This window comes from Toxorhynchites rutilus, chromosome 3, assembly GCF_029784135.1.
Source record: "Toxorhynchites rutilus septentrionalis strain SRP chromosome 3, ASM2978413v1, whole genome shotgun sequence".
Taxonomy (NCBI): Eukaryota; Metazoa; Arthropoda; class Insecta; order Diptera; family Culicidae; genus Toxorhynchites; species Toxorhynchites rutilus.
In genome coordinates this window covers 80,938,987-80,954,641 of record NC_073746.1, presented here as the reverse complement: position 1 = coordinate 80,954,641, position 15,655 = coordinate 80,938,987, and the positions used below count along the sequence as shown (strand labels likewise).

The window sequence follows — 15,655 nt, the reverse complement described above, 5'->3', positions numbered from 1 at the left end:
TTCTTATTTGATTTCAGTCCCTTTTGTAACTGGATTGAACGGATCCATATATTAACTATTCGTCGATATATTCGTCGTTAGATTTATACGTTCAAAAGCAAAATATAAATGTTTGACTTTCGTATAGTTATTCGCTAAATATAATGGTCATACATATACACACTTGTGAAAGAATTTCACTTGTGGAAAAATTGGAAACAGTAAACTATAAACTAATTGGTAGCTTATGGTAACTTTTAACAGTTACAGTTTCGGGGATATTTTTTTATAATGGACAATATCGACAAGAAAACTAGAAAAAGAAAAGGAAGTTCCTATAAATCCTTTTAAATCATCTTTTTATGCCCCATCTAAAAAAAGCCATTAATTCTTAGTTTACCAAGAAAACAGAGACAAAGAATATTAGAAATATGCAAACTTTATATTCCAGAACCTTTATCATCTGGTAATTATCTAGAAGGTCGTTATGCATTCTTCTCTTCGATAAAAGACCCGAAAAACACGCAACAACTGCATGAAGTGTAAAAAATATGTTTGTTCCGAGCATGCAGTTATGCTATGTTCTGATTCTTACTCCAATGAAACCACAATCGATTAATACGTTTTTATGTTATTTTATAGCTCTGTATACTATCATTAATTATATTCAGTTGCTTACTTTTAATTAATATCAGTGAAAAATTCGAATTTCGTTATTTGTGTTGGAGTATCAAAAATTACTCTATTTTAAGGAGGCTGAATTAGATGACTATTGAAACATAATAAAGACGAAGAAAACATATTTTTTTGATTTTTTTCATTCAATCATACCCTCTTCTTCAAATAAATGCCAATAAAGCCTGAAAAATACAAATGTCAACATTACAGAGAAGTTCAATGTTCGGTCTGTGACTCCGTGCGCGAGTATACGTGTTATGATTTTGCACGCGAGTACAGGAGGGTTAAGAAAATCAGGCCTTTACCGCGCTTGTTGTATATGATCCATCAGATCATTGGCAACAACTAGTATACTTATTCTATCATCGTTAATCATATTGCTAATATACTTTAATATAAAAAAAAACTTGATCTTGCGAATAATTTTGAATGTTTTCACGACAATTGAAAATATAGTAACATACCATAGTCCATGGAAAAAAACGCACCACAACAACAACGTAAGGCATTTTTGGTTGAAAAAGTATCATTGAAAGTATCTTATATAAACTTAAGGAGATTCTAAACTACTTCAATGATTTGTTTTCTTCTTCATGGTCATTTTTACTAACACTCCTAACACATTTTTGACGTAGGACTACGTCTTTCATTTCTATACCGGGGTGTAAAATCAAAGTTTCGAAAACGAAAGCGTTACGCTGGAGACCGAGATTTTGAGCGTTAATAGCTCCTAAACAACTGAACGAAATGGTATGATAAACACTTCATTCGAAAGATAAAATGTCTACGCGTTATATACTTGTTACTTTTTGATCCAAAAACTTGTTTCAAAACAGGCTATTGAAACCACCAATCGGTATATAAGCGAGCGGCGCTCGGAAATCCACTCAGTTCTAATTGAACAGCGATTGGAGCATGTTGTCGCTGTTGCGGTGAAGCTCTGTATTTATCATGAAAGCGAGGATGAACGGTGTCACCAAGAGCCTGTTTGTGCACCCTAGGCCAGAAGGGAATCTATCAGGAGGAGAGTGATGCCACAAACGGTTCCCTGGGAAGACATCGCTACACACACATACACGCGCGGCTATTAACAGGTGGTTATCGAGTTGGCATTAGCCACTGGTGGGCTTCCAGTATCGAGGAAAATGTGGAAATATCTAATCGTTACTGAAAATAATCTGCCAGTTCCTTTGGGAATTTTCAAAATATATTCATGTGAAAGAGTTTAATTGAATGTTTTCTATCCATGTTACACTGTGACCAAATATGTTTCAATCAAGTGCTATTAACAGGTGGTTATCGAGTTGGCATTAACCACTGGTGGGCTTCCAGTATCGAGGAAAATGTGGAAATATCTAATCGTTACTAAAAATAATCTGCCAGTTCCTTTGGGAATTTTCAAAATATATTCATGTGAAAGAGTTTAATTGAATGTTTTCTATCCATGTAACACAGTGACCAAATACATTTGGTTTTGTGGTTTTTCAATCAATCGCAATTAACAGGATAGCTTCAGAAGATTATTCTTCCCCATCAGTAGGATATTTCCGTATCCAATATTGTATGCGCCCGCAATCGATTATTGCTCAGTCGCCGAAAGTTCCGAGCTCAGAGAGTTCATTCCCCTCTAGTTTGCCTTCCAAATTGCCATCATAAACCACACCTTCTCTCGATTCAATCACACACAAAAAGCATACTTAAGCGATAGTCTGGTGGTGAGACACATTCATTTTTCGTGAGGACATCGACAAGACAACATCGTTGCCTAACGTGCTGGAGGAGGTGGACGGCGAAGGATCGACACATACACGCGCAGAACTCTTTCCGTTAGGATGCCATTCAGCATCGAGAAAGTTCCGGAAAGATCTAATCATTGCTGAAAAATAATCTGCCAGTTCCTTTGGGAATTTTCAAAATATATTCATGTGAAAGAGTTTAATTGAATGTTTTCTATCCATGTAACACTGTGACCAAATATGTTTCAATCAAGTGCTATTAACAGGTGGTTATCGAGTAGGTATTAACCACTGATGGGCTTCCAGTATCGAGGAAAATGTGGAAATATCTAATCGTTACTGAAAATAATCTGCCAGTTCCTCTGGGAATTTAAAATTACATTCATATGAAAGAGTTTATTTTAATGTTTTCTATCCATGTAACACTGTGACCAAATACATTAGGTTTTGTGATTTTTCAATCAATCGCAATCAACAGGATAGCTTCTGAAGATTATTCTTCCCCATCAGTAGGATATTTCCGTATCCAATATTGGATGCATAAAACCTTGTGCCTCCAACGTAACGCTCTCGTTTTCGAAGTTCTCCAAATATTCATCCATTCAGAATTAATTCAGATTCAACTTCATACAAATGATCTCTAAATCAACGATAGTCCTACGTCACCCTTGCGGTTATACCATAGATATAACCCACTTACTGTTTTTTTATTCAAGATTAGATTCAAGTTCACTCTGAGAATAAATTTTGGTTTGCACACATTGAACCAGGGTTGAATAATGAACAGAAATGTTAAAAGATGCTTATGGTGCATTCTGTCACAATTATTGTTTTGACAAACTCTGGCGAAATTTCAATTCTTCAATTTTTAAAGTTCAATCATTCGCCGTGAAGGTGAAGTGTGAATATACTGAAATCAGAACATTGGCATCAATAATTTGGGTCATTTTACCCCACCAGTGCGTTTTGTACAGTTTTCCCTTTCCCGTTCTTTTTGTTTTTTATGTCTTTCAGTACCGTCACTGCTGAATAAGAAAACACATCACGTTTTTATGAAATAATGTTAACGTTAATAACTATTTTTGCTGCGAACGGATACGGAACGGATACATTGGAATCTCCTGATCTGTGAATGGTTTGAATTGATGGGAATTAGAAGCATTTCCGTTTTCCATACATTTGTTCTGCTCATTTACTTGCTTATCCATCCGTACCATTCACATTCACTAGAAATGAATACGCAGAGAACACTACCACATGTGAACGAACAGTGTGGGGAGCGAAAATATTGCAAGTTAAGCTCCATCCGAAAACAACTTGCTCACACGGTCAGAGCGTAGAAGCAGAATATGTATTTGCAAATTAAATTAACCAGTCCTGCTCCTGCCAACGAGCAGGCAACATTACTTTGGAGACGCGGTGGTGTTACATATTATTTATCAATGGCACTAACTCTAGAACAACAGTGTGTCACGTTGAGAATTAAAAGCCTTTGCGATTTTGTTTGCAACCTCAAACCCAAGGTAAAACTCGATGAAATGGAACATATAAAGTATTCTTGCATCACACTCACGCATTCTTAATTTTTATACATTGCCAAAAATAGATTGAAACTTTTTCTTGTTTATTAGAAATTAATATGGGACGAACCTCTAATCACCTGTGGACGTGAGTATCACTTCTTAGTTTGATTTTTGTGCAACGTAATAACTTCACGACATTTACTAAGACGCGACGCGAGGCAAGACAAAACACTTATTGTTCTAACTATTTTAAACAGTTTAAAATTTACCTAAATTGTCGACCGGTTTCGGGCGCGAAGCTGCCCATCTACGGGACAATGTCCGTATCAGGAGTCAGTTGAACATTCTCATGTCACTTCGCAATTGCAACTAAATGGATTTCATCCTCTTCTTCTTTTTCTTCCTCTTGAATTATAGGTACTTTAAACGTTTGCAATTCATTCGTGTCAAGCCCTAAGAAGGACCCTTGGGGACAACTCAATCCAAACTTTTTCTCCACCCGCCTTGAAAAACACACTTCACTGTCGTTTGACGCTCCTCAGCAAACCGTTGCCGTTTCAGCAAACATCAAGCGACGTTCTTGAAATGGATTTCCGAGCGGGCACTAGCTTATATACAGATTTTTATGATTTCAACAGCCTGTTTTCAAAGCAATTGTTAGCTATTGAAAAAAGTTTTCCTATCTATCTATATATATAAAAAATGGAGTAATGTCTGTCTGTCTGTCTGATTCTTATAGACTCGGAAACTACTGAACCGATCGACATGAAAATTGGTATGTAGGGGTTTTTGGGGCCGGGGAAGGTTTTCGTGATATTTTGAGACCCCTCCCCCCTCTCTAAGGGGGGGCTACCATACAAATGAAACACAAATTTCTGCATTACTCGGAAATTAACCAAGCAAACGAAACCAAAGTTGGCATGTGAAAGTTTTAGGGTGCATTAGGGGTGCCGTTCTGCATATGCCGTAACTACCTACTCGTCAAATAAAACCCTGCGCGATTTCTTGCAAAGTTCGTTTCATCGAACTCTGGTGTTTTTGTTCTCTGAGTGGTCCAGCCTGACTTTTTTCTCACTTTTGAATTTTGACTCAAATTCACTATCAGAACTAATATCGTTTCGAATGTGATGAATATCGATTTTTTGCTTTTGATATTCAAAGTATAAATAACATCGAAGTTATGAACCCCACGCAATGCTGCATTCATTCATTATAGCAAATTTGTTCATGCATCACCGATATGAACAAAATGAACTCGTTTGTTATTGTCATCAATTTAATGAGGGCAGTGTGTTTCAAGCTGAAAAAAAGTCAATTACTGAAACAAAATCATATTCGTTACTCGTGAATATTTGTTGATATTCTAAAACACTGCATAGCCAATGTCACCATTTGTACACAATCTGTATCTAATTGTCACCCAAAATACCATGTCTCATTTTATAAATATTTTAATCATTAATAACTATTTCTGATATACATTACAATTTTGTACCCCATCAATTTATTTACGTTCAGCTGACCCGGCAAACGTTGTCCTGCCATATAATTTTTTTCTAATGAATGTGTTGGTTGTTAAATAGAAAAAAATATGCATCTTCCAGACAAACGGCTACATTTATAACTGTTGGGCTCATGAATTAGGAAGCCAAAGATACCCCAGAAAACTTCATTTATGTACAGACCAATTCGAAATCGAAATCGACCGTTGCATTATGAAATCCGTTCGACTTAAATTCAATCGTGCTATGAAATTTGGCAATTCTGCCCTGGCGAAAAATGAACGTCAAAATAATTTATCAGTATTTGGGGAACAATTTAATTTCTATTAGATTAACAGGCCTTCTTGAATGGCATTAACGTTACCTGTAGAACTATTGCTGTCTCAACGTATGCATTAACTAGCGTCGTTTATGAATACTTAGTTGAGATTTCTTAAGCCAAATAACACGCCTTGAATGTATTCCGAGGGGCAAGCTCTAGAATGCGTGACCACAGTGCAAGCCGAAGGAAATTTCTCTGACGAAAAATCCCCCGGTCAGAACGGGAATCGAAAGTAAGATTTTTTACCCCTCTGGTACAGATTTGAATGTGGCAACACTGCTCATATATTTGATTCTTTTACTCTCCTAAAAGTTTCGGAATAGTGTTCTCGTCGCGATGATTATCATTTTGGTTTGCAACGTATCGTCAGCTCTACCACCCCTTGAGAATTCCAACTCTTGTGAGCACATGGATCTGATTCACGTTAACAGAGCTGGATATGAATGACATTAGATTCCTTTCAATGATTATTTCGTCACTCCGAATTATATCTAAATCTGAACATGAAATCGTTCGTTAACTTGCTCATTATAGTAATCTTTACCATTTATTCATTCACTCATCAAATTCTTCTTAATTTCAAACCATTGTGATCGTTACTTCTTCTTCTTCTTCTTCAATGGCACTAACGTTCCTAGAGGAACTTCGCCGTCTCAACGTAGTATTACTTGCGTAATTTTTATTAGTACTTAGTTGAGATTTCTATGCCAAATAACACGCCTTGAATGCATTCTGAGTGGCAAGTTCTAGAATACGCGTGATCACAGTGCAAGTCGGAGGAAATTTCTTTGACGAAAAATTCCCCCGACCAGAACGGGAATCGAACTTCGGGTTCCCGGCACCCGGCATGTTAGTAATGACGCTAACCACTCGGCCAAGGGAGCACCTGTGATCGTTACTACCATTGTGAAAAAACCAATGCATCGAAGGTCACAAGTGAGTACAGACAAATGAACAATGTTCCGTGAAGAAGCATATGACCTAATATGATCCGCAAAAACATCTAATAATTGAGAAATGGTCAGTTAGGAACGAGTTTTGTGTAAAAACAAGCGTAAAAGCAAAAATAATTCGTTTTTGTTCATAACAATGCAAATTAACATTAGACACTAGGAAATTCACCGCTTACCAGAATTTCAATTCTATCGTTCGGATTCGCATCGATGGGACAAGTGTCAATCGGGAAGCGCTTTAATTCCTACAAAACTCATGTCATGCAAAAACTTAGAAAAACTTAGAGCATTTGATGAGATGAGGGAAATGATTTCAAAAGTGGATAATTGAGACGCAAATATGCTTTTTTCGCACTGAAATGCATATAAACCATCGAAAAAAACTAAATGGACGATAACTTCGTCAAATATGCTTCTTTTAATACACTGCACAAAAAACAGTAAGTGGGTTATATCTATGGTATAACCGCAAGGGTGACGTAGGACTATCGTTGATTTAGAGATCATTTGTATGAAGTTGAATCTGAATTAATTCTGAATGAATGAATATTTGGTGAACTTCGAAAACGAGAGCGTTACGTTGGAGGCACAAGGTTTCATGCATCCAATATTGGATACGGAAATATCCTACTGATGGGGAAGAATAATCTTCAGAAGCTATCCTGTTGATTGCGATTGATTGAAAAATCACAAAACCTAATGTATTTGGTCACAGTGTTACATGGATAGAAAACATTAAAATAAACTCTTTCACATGAATGTAATTTTAAATTCCCAGAGGAACTGGCAGATTATTTTCAGTAACGATTAGATATTTCCACATTTTCCTCGATACTGGAAGCCCACCAGTGGTTAATACCTACTCGATAACCACCTGTTAATAGCACTTGATTGAAACATATTTGGTCACAGTGTTACATGGATAGAAAACATTCAATTAAACTCTTTCACATGAATATATTTTGAAAATTCCCAAAGGAACTGGCAGATTATTTTCCAGCAATGATTAGATCTTTCCGGAACTTTCTCGATGCTGAATGGTATCCTAACGGAAAGAGTTCTGCGCGTGTATGTGTCGATCCTTCGCCGTCCACCTCCTCCAGCACGTTAGGCAACGATGTTGTCTTGTCGATGTCCTCACGAAAAATGAATGTGTCTCACCACCAGAATATCGCTTAAGTATGCTTTTTGTGTGTAATTGAATCGAGAGAAGGTGTGGTTTACGATGGCAATTTGGAAGGCAAACTAGAGGGGAATGAACTCTCTGAGCTCGGAACTTTCGGCGACTGAGCAATAATCGATTGCGGGCGCATACAATATTGGATACGGAAATATCCTACTGATGGGGAAGAATAATCTTCTGAAGCTATCCTGTTAATTGCGGTTGATTGAAAAACCACAAAACCAAATGTATTTGGTCACTGTGTTACATGGATAGAAAACATTCAATTAAACTCTTTCACATGAATATATTTTAAAAATTCCCAAAGGAACTGGCAGATTATTTTCAGTAACGATTAGATATTTCCACATTTTCCTCGATACTGGAAGCCCACCAGTGGTTAATGCCAACTCGATAACCACCTGTTAATAGCACTTGATTGAAACATATTTGGTCACAGTGTTACATGGATAGAAAACATTCAATTATACTCTTTCACATGAATATATTTTGAAAATTCCCAGAGGAACTGGCAGATTATTTTCAGTAACGATTAGTTATTTCCACATTTTCCTCGATACTGGAAGCCCACCTCGATAACCAGTGGTTAATGCCAACTCGATAACCACCTGTTAATAGCCGCGCGTGTATGTGTGTGTAGCGATGTCTTCCCAGGGAACCGTTTGTGGCATCACTCTCCTCCTGATAGATTCCCTTCTGGCCTAGGGTGCACAAACAGGCTCTTGGTGACACCGTTCATCCGCGCTTTCATGATAAATACAGAGCTTCACCGCAACAGCGACAACATGCTCCAATCGCTGTTCAATTAGAACTGAGTGGATTTCCAAGCGCCGCTCGCTTATATACCGATTGGTGGTTTCAATAGCCTGTTTTGAAAGCAATTTTAAGACTATTGAAACAAGTTTTTGGATCAAAAAGTAACAAGTATATAACGCGTAGACATTTTATCTTTCGAATGAAGTGTTTATCATACCATTTCGTTCAGTTGTTTAGGAGCTATTAACGCTCAAAATCTCGGTCTCCGGCGTAACGCTTTCGTTTTCGAAACTTTACACCCCGGTTTACACCCCGGTATAGAAATGAAAGACGTAGTCCTACGTCAAAAAATTCGCGCAAAAAAAACACACAAAAACAAGTTTTATTGTAGTTAACACTTCGTGCGCCAATCGTCTATTGATCGAAAACCGAATAAAACTATATCATTTATCGTCACTGTTATTTTTACGATAAATCGCTTATTTACCACCAATCACCTAAGTATTTGCCTGAGCTATCACCATATGATATCTAAAGCTTGCATCGACATTTCCACGAACCATGTTTTTCGATGTATAAATTCTCAAACAAACTGTTCTGAATGCGATATATGCATCTGTTCAACTATTATTATAAGTAGTACATGTGCCATTTTGCAAAAGTTCTTTCCAGTTGATAAAAGACATTGTATTCTGTTTTCAATAGATTCATGTCCCGTCACCAGTGACAATTTTTTCCTGGAAATGGGTATTTTAGGCAGAATTATCAATGAAAATGGATAACCGCACCGTTTCTGGCCTTTGGATTGTAGAGCACTCTCATCTTCATTTCTTATCTTCGGCACACATCAACAGCACCTTGACCACAATTATTAAAAAGAAGAATCCCACGGGATTCACCGCCAAGATAAAATCATAACGACCCGCCCTGGCATATAAAGCGGCGATATCAGTTGCAATTGGTAATTCGCGCAAGATGTTGCTAATACTGTTGTGTTCCGTTGTGGTTCTTTCAGCATCTGTACGGTGTACGCAAAATAATGGAAGCATCGCCGCCCCGGCAGCCTTTGGTTACGAGTTAACCATGAGTGGAATGGAAGCAGTGAATTACAAGTGAGTGTCATTTGTACGTTATTTTCGAAACAAACTGAATCAAACGAACTCTGCGTTATATAGCTTGCAGAGGTTACTCATGGAATCCAAGTCCAATTATGACTCACTCAGTGCAGATATTGAAGGACTCCAGAGAACGCTTGGGAATACAGAACGCATGGTGATACAACAAGCAAGAATTCTGGGTGATCACGAAATCCAATTAAGAAAAATCGGTAAAGCTGTTGAATCTGTTGATCAGGTTTTTCACCTACGAAACGAGTTGGAAATGCTTTCGAACAACGCCACCCGACTGTTGAGTGATACCAGGTTTGTTTCTAACACGCCCTGAATTTCTCCTTTAACAATATCCACATCGCAAAAAAATTGAATTAAATTTCAGCAAGATCTATCGGGTCCAGCAAACGCTTCCAACAACGGAAATGATGAATTTTTATATCCTACAATTGGTCGCCAACAAACTCAATACAAGCGGAATGATGCCGCTGGAGCCTATCAATTTACCGAGGACATGCGCCGATGTGCCTGAACGGCGTTCAGGAGTCCGACGGATCCATCCACAACCGGGCTTCAAAAATTCCTTCGAAGCGTACTGTGATCAAGACTACGAAGGTGGCGGCTGGACGGTGATTCAAAAACGTTACGATGGGTCAGTCTTCTTCTACCGGGGATGGAACGAATACGAAAGCGGATTTGGTGACTTGAACGGAGAGTTTTGGCTTGGGCTGAAGAAGATCCACGAACTTACATATGCGAAACGTCACGAGCTGCATGTTGTGTTAGAGGATTTCGACGGGATAGTGGCGGTAGCTAAATATAACCATTTCCTGGTAGGCGGGCCAGAGGAGAAATATGCGCTGAATAAGTTGGGGAACTATACAGGATCCGCCGGCGATTCACTCAGTTATGCGACGAGTTTGAAGTTCAGTACTCTGGATTCGGACAATGACACCCACAAGGATGGAAATTGTGCGGTTATGTACCAAGGTGCATGGTGGTATGGTGCCTGTCATGCAAGGTAGGGTTCGTTTAACGATTAATGATTCAGTTAGTAAAATCTCATCTTTTTACAGCAACCTAAATGGGTTATACATGAGAGGAAACGTATCAGATTTTGCTACAATGATGTGTTGGAAGGAATTCAGAGGATACTACTATGGGCTCAAAAGCTCCACGATGATGATTCGAGCCGTCGTATGAACGAAACATCATACAATAGTTGTGGTGAACAAGGTGTTATAAACATATTATCTTAAATAAATAATCAAAAATAATTGTATAAGTCTCGGAATGGGTGATTCCGATTCAGAATTGTTTTATTTCTGTGATAAGGAAGGTGATGAAGAGAGCGTGATTCTTTTATGACGCCAACAGATAGGCAAACAGATAATGCGTTACAGGAAAGTCTACACATTTTCTTATGTCTTCCGAAGTTCTCATTCAGAATGGATTCTATTTTCTCGTTTGGTAACGTTTTCGTAAGCAATTTAGTAAAAAATGAGAACAAAGTTGTCCATTTCGGACTTCGGAAAAAAAGTTGAAATGAATCCCAATCCGGAACAATTGTGAACTTTTCCACCTCTTCTATGATAAACTACTAAATTACTAAATTACTAAATTACTAAATTACTAAATTACTACATTACTACATTACTAAATTACTAAATTACTAAATTACTAAATTACTAAATTACTAAATTACTAAATTACTAAATTACTAAATTACTACATTACTAAATTACTAAATTACTAAATTACTAAATTACTAAATTACTAAATTACTAAATTACTAAATTACTAAATTACTAAATTACTAAATTACTAAATTACTAAATTACTAAATTACAAAAACAACACTAAGAACAGGGGGATTGTGTCCGACACATGACCGCATGGTTGACGTAGAATTACGTTAGGTTATCTGTTAGGTTTATCTGTTTAATAGTCTCTCCATTGTGGGTTTTTTTAAAACCCACGGAACACGAAACTAATGTATGATATTGTAATGTAATTCCGCGAAGCAACCAATATGTCGAATCATATTATGTACACTCGCATGTACACTGCATTTCGGACGAGCGATTCACAGGCGACTAATTTGCACAGCTGGATTCGCACTGGTAGTGGAATATGAAATCAACAAAAGCATCCGAATCAGTGTTCGCGCACGAAAATATCGTAGCCACCTATATTGTCATCATGAATTCAAATAATACTCGTTCCGGGAGAGCGCAAAGTGGACATATCAAAACGTGAGACTACGCGCAGAAGCGTTAAGCGCTAAGCGTATCATCCCGACAGTTCCGTATTCTTATTTCTACAGTGTGCAAATGAACTGAAAATACTAGAAACAACTAGAAATAGAGCAAATATTACTTGTGCAAATCGGCCAATTAGAACGCGGAATTTTCGTTCAGTTAATGCCTAACAAAATCGGTTGATGTATGAAATCTCGTAAATCAAACATTTTTTTCCAAAAGTTCATAACTTTTGACTATCAGCCCAATTCATATGATCAACATACAAATTAAAGTCAATTAGCTAGTCTCTATTGAAAAATCCTTGCAAAAATGTTTGATTTTATTTTTTGTTATTATTGATTGTGTTTGTTTTACATGACGTTGAACTAGAGATCGTTTTTTTATATTTTTTCTTGAAAGCTGAGGTTTTTTACATTACATAAAAATCAGAGAGGCTTTCTTGAAATTCTTGGGTTATGTTTATTTCAAAGTTAACCGATGGTCCGAAAATAAATTTTTCCCCTTTTTCCACCACAAAAAATCATAACTTTTGAACTACTGGACCGATTCAGATGATTGGCATATCAAATTAAAGCTTGTGAGAACTTTTGATCCCATTGAAATGTATTCCCTAACACAGCCATCAAAAGCAAGGTGCCTTACAATTAGGCTGAGCAAATAGTTCCGGACTAAAAACAGAATACGTAAGCAAAAAAAAGTAAAACCCAATTTTTTAAGAATTTTATTGAGTGAATAAAACCGAGTATAAAACCAAACAATTAAACAGCCTTATACAGCCATTCCATGCCAAACCGATACAGTGGTTCTCAGATTTCGTTAAAATTGGTAGTTTTGTTCCTAATCGAAAAAAAAATACCAGAAATATTTGGATAAAAAGGGAAAAAATGATTTTTCGAACCACTCTAATGATAAAATCAAAAAAATGGGCACATAGGGCATTTGGACAATGCTTGATATTTAACAATTATTCAATTATTTATCTCAAGAAAAATGAAATGTTATTCGTTATGATAGATGCGTAGATATATTTCCTATCGATTGATGCAAAAACCTTCGCGATCTATTGAGAAATGCTCGAGTTATAAGCGTTCCAAATCTTGCATTTTTTCCTACTTGTTCAGTGCCTAGATTTCCATTTCACCCCCTATATCTTCCGGTTAGACGTAGTCCTACGTCAAAAGTACGGGTCTAATAAGTTGCAACAAGTTATAAAACTGTGGCCTGGAATGGCTGTATATGTATCTGCTTTGTACTCTATCAGGAAAAAATGTTTTAATAATTATGATTTTTGGAAATTTTCTCATAAATTTTATCATAATCCAGATAAAATTTCTATTGGCAATTATTTATGATTGCAATATTGAATCGGGACTTTTCCGTTGTCCACATATTATTCATCATAGAAAAATCATTCCAACTGATGCGGTACTACTAGACACACATAAAATATACTAAACTAAGTAAACTAAGTTACCCTATAGAAATTCATTTTTCCAACGATTTGCAACTGGCAAGGATTTTTAGTTTCACCACCACCTTATCTCATCAAATTTAATTACTTCAGTTGTTGTGTACTCATCAAACAACATGTTTCCATTCATCCGAAAAAGATTTTTTTTTCTAAGGCTCTTTGAATGGCCAGTTAGGAATGGACTTCAAAAAAATCTATTTATACTGTTGTGTTGACTAACTTTTTCATTTTTCAATATTCTCCAACGCACACCCAAAGTTAATTTTTAGCACATGTTATGGCATCCCGATTTATTACATTAAATGAGCTGAAAAATAACAGAGAATGTTCTACTCCCCAATACATGCGATGCGATGCGATGCGATGCGATGCGATGTATTATCATTTTTCGCTGAACAATTGACCATGTTGCCGCATCCCGCAAGACACTCGCACAAGATGGTCGCCACCCTGTCATATACAGAAGTCATTCGTTAACTAGACTACTCGACTATAACAGGGCGCACGTTAACTGCGGTGCAAAGCAGTTATGTATCAATGATAGAAGTCATCTTCAATTTGAAGTGTTGCTTTTGCTGTTTTGCAGTCTAGTTAGCGAGTAAAATTCGATAATTGTATTGATTTTCCGGTCAAATTAACGAACGAGCACTGTATTTGTGACACTTTCCTCGAAAAAGGTCTTGCTAATTATTGCACACAATTTTGTGTTGCATACTTCATTCATGGGAACGAAGTTGAAAGAAAGAATGTATAATATATGATTTACCTTCGCATTCGTTCGCAAAACATACCTCTTTTATTTGTTAAATTTTTCACTTGGTTTATTATTTCCACTGTTGATGTCTCAGGCGAATAAAATGCTGGGCAAATTTGCTGTCTAATAGTATATATTATAACATATATCGTAAGAATGATTTTGCGTAATATGCATTTGAAAACTCATAATAAACGTTACATTTTTCGAAGAGTGACGAAGTTTTTCTCAATTTTACTAGCCACTCGTTTTCCCCCACAACGCAACGAGCAGTCTTTTCGCCTACAATTCGGTGTTAGCTCACAAACTGATTAGATGCGTTTTATGAATTTTTCTCGATTTGCCGATAAAAGACATTTAACAGTTGTTAGAATCAATGAAGGGATGATCTAGGAATGATCTTGAAAATGATATTGGATGATTTCACTCTATACTCCCTAAGGATTTGACGAGAGTCTAGCTCAAAAGGTTAAACGTTGATAGAGATTTTATTAGATTGATGTTCTGGTTGTTGTTCAATCAATTCGTGCTCAATTCACGTTTTATAGCAATGGTTACTAACAATTTAAGGAATTCGAATTGATTCAGGATGTCATTACATCTAGCGTGTTGTTTGGTTATGAAAAAATGCAATTGATGAATTTAACTGGCTCCTGATTTAGAAGTTTGAAAGGTATACTTACGTATATTTTTCTGGGCTTGCATTTGATGTATCAAAAAAGATAAATACAGATTTTTTTTTATACCATTTATTTATTTCTCAGGCTCATTAGCATTTTATCTGTAACAGAGCCGGTTTTTTTATCGTGTACCTATGTATATGTTTCTATAAATTTTAAATACACAGTAGTAGTAGTAGCTATTTAGGCGTTAGGATTTTCTATTCCATTACATTATGGTAAATTAGACTGTAGTAGCTATTTAGGCGTAAGGGTATTCTATCTGTTCTTCCATTGTTCAGCAGACCGGACAGCGGAGACAGTTGATATTGATCATTGTTGGGCTATATATAGAACAGCAGCCCGATGTTTCTTGTAGAGCAGAGCAGCAGTATGGTTGAATCGATCTTTGTTCCACCGTGGATCGATTTCCATAGCTGATGATGATTGCGTGGACGTAGTTATTCTATAACAACACAAAGATGGTCAATTGAGGGTCCTGAGTTTGAACTCATAATCGATCGCTTAGTAAGCGAACGCGTAACCAAGTGGCTACGAAGACCCCCTTAGATACAGATTTTGAACAATGAAAAAATTCAATTCAAATGCAATTCAATTCAAATACACACAAGCTCAATCCTATGTCAAGATCCCGTTCGTGCCCCTAGGCCCAGACCCATCAACTTTTTTCATTGTGGAATTCAAATGCGATTGATAGGTTGAGATAAACAGTAGGGGATAGTGATAGACAATACTTTCAGTCATA

The 15,655-nt window shown here is 36.7% G+C and overlaps 1 protein-coding gene across 1 annotated transcript; it reads left to right on the top strand.

Moving 5' to 3' along the window:
- The first annotated feature begins 9,589 nt into the window (after positions 1 to 9,589).
- On the top strand, positions 9,590 to 11,018 carry LOC129776132 (microfibril-associated glycoprotein 4-like). The gene is made up of 4 exons (XM_055781566.1): positions 9,590 to 9,744; positions 9,808 to 10,053; positions 10,127 to 10,762; positions 10,818 to 11,018. Exons 1-4 carry the CDS (start codon positions 9,608 to 9,610, stop codon positions 10,942 to 10,944), a joined length of 1,146 nt encoding a protein of 381 aa, XP_055637541.1. The 5' UTR covers positions 9,590 to 9,607; the 3' UTR covers positions 10,945 to 11,018.
- Positions 11,019 to 15,655: the final 4,637 nt, after the last annotated feature.

Coding starts and splice junctions, on each gene's coding strand:
- LOC129776132 (XM_055781566.1), top strand. CDS start 9,608: ATGTTGCTAATACTGTTGTGTTCCGTTGTGGTTCTTTCAGCATCTGTA. Junction 9,745..9,807: donor ATGGAAGCAGTGAATTACAA/GTGAGTGTCATT, acceptor TGCGTTATATAG/CTTGCAGAGGTTACTCATGG. Junction 10,763..10,817: donor TATGGTGCCTGTCATGCAAG/GTAGGGTTCGTT, acceptor ATCTTTTTACAG/CAACCTAAATGGGTTATACA.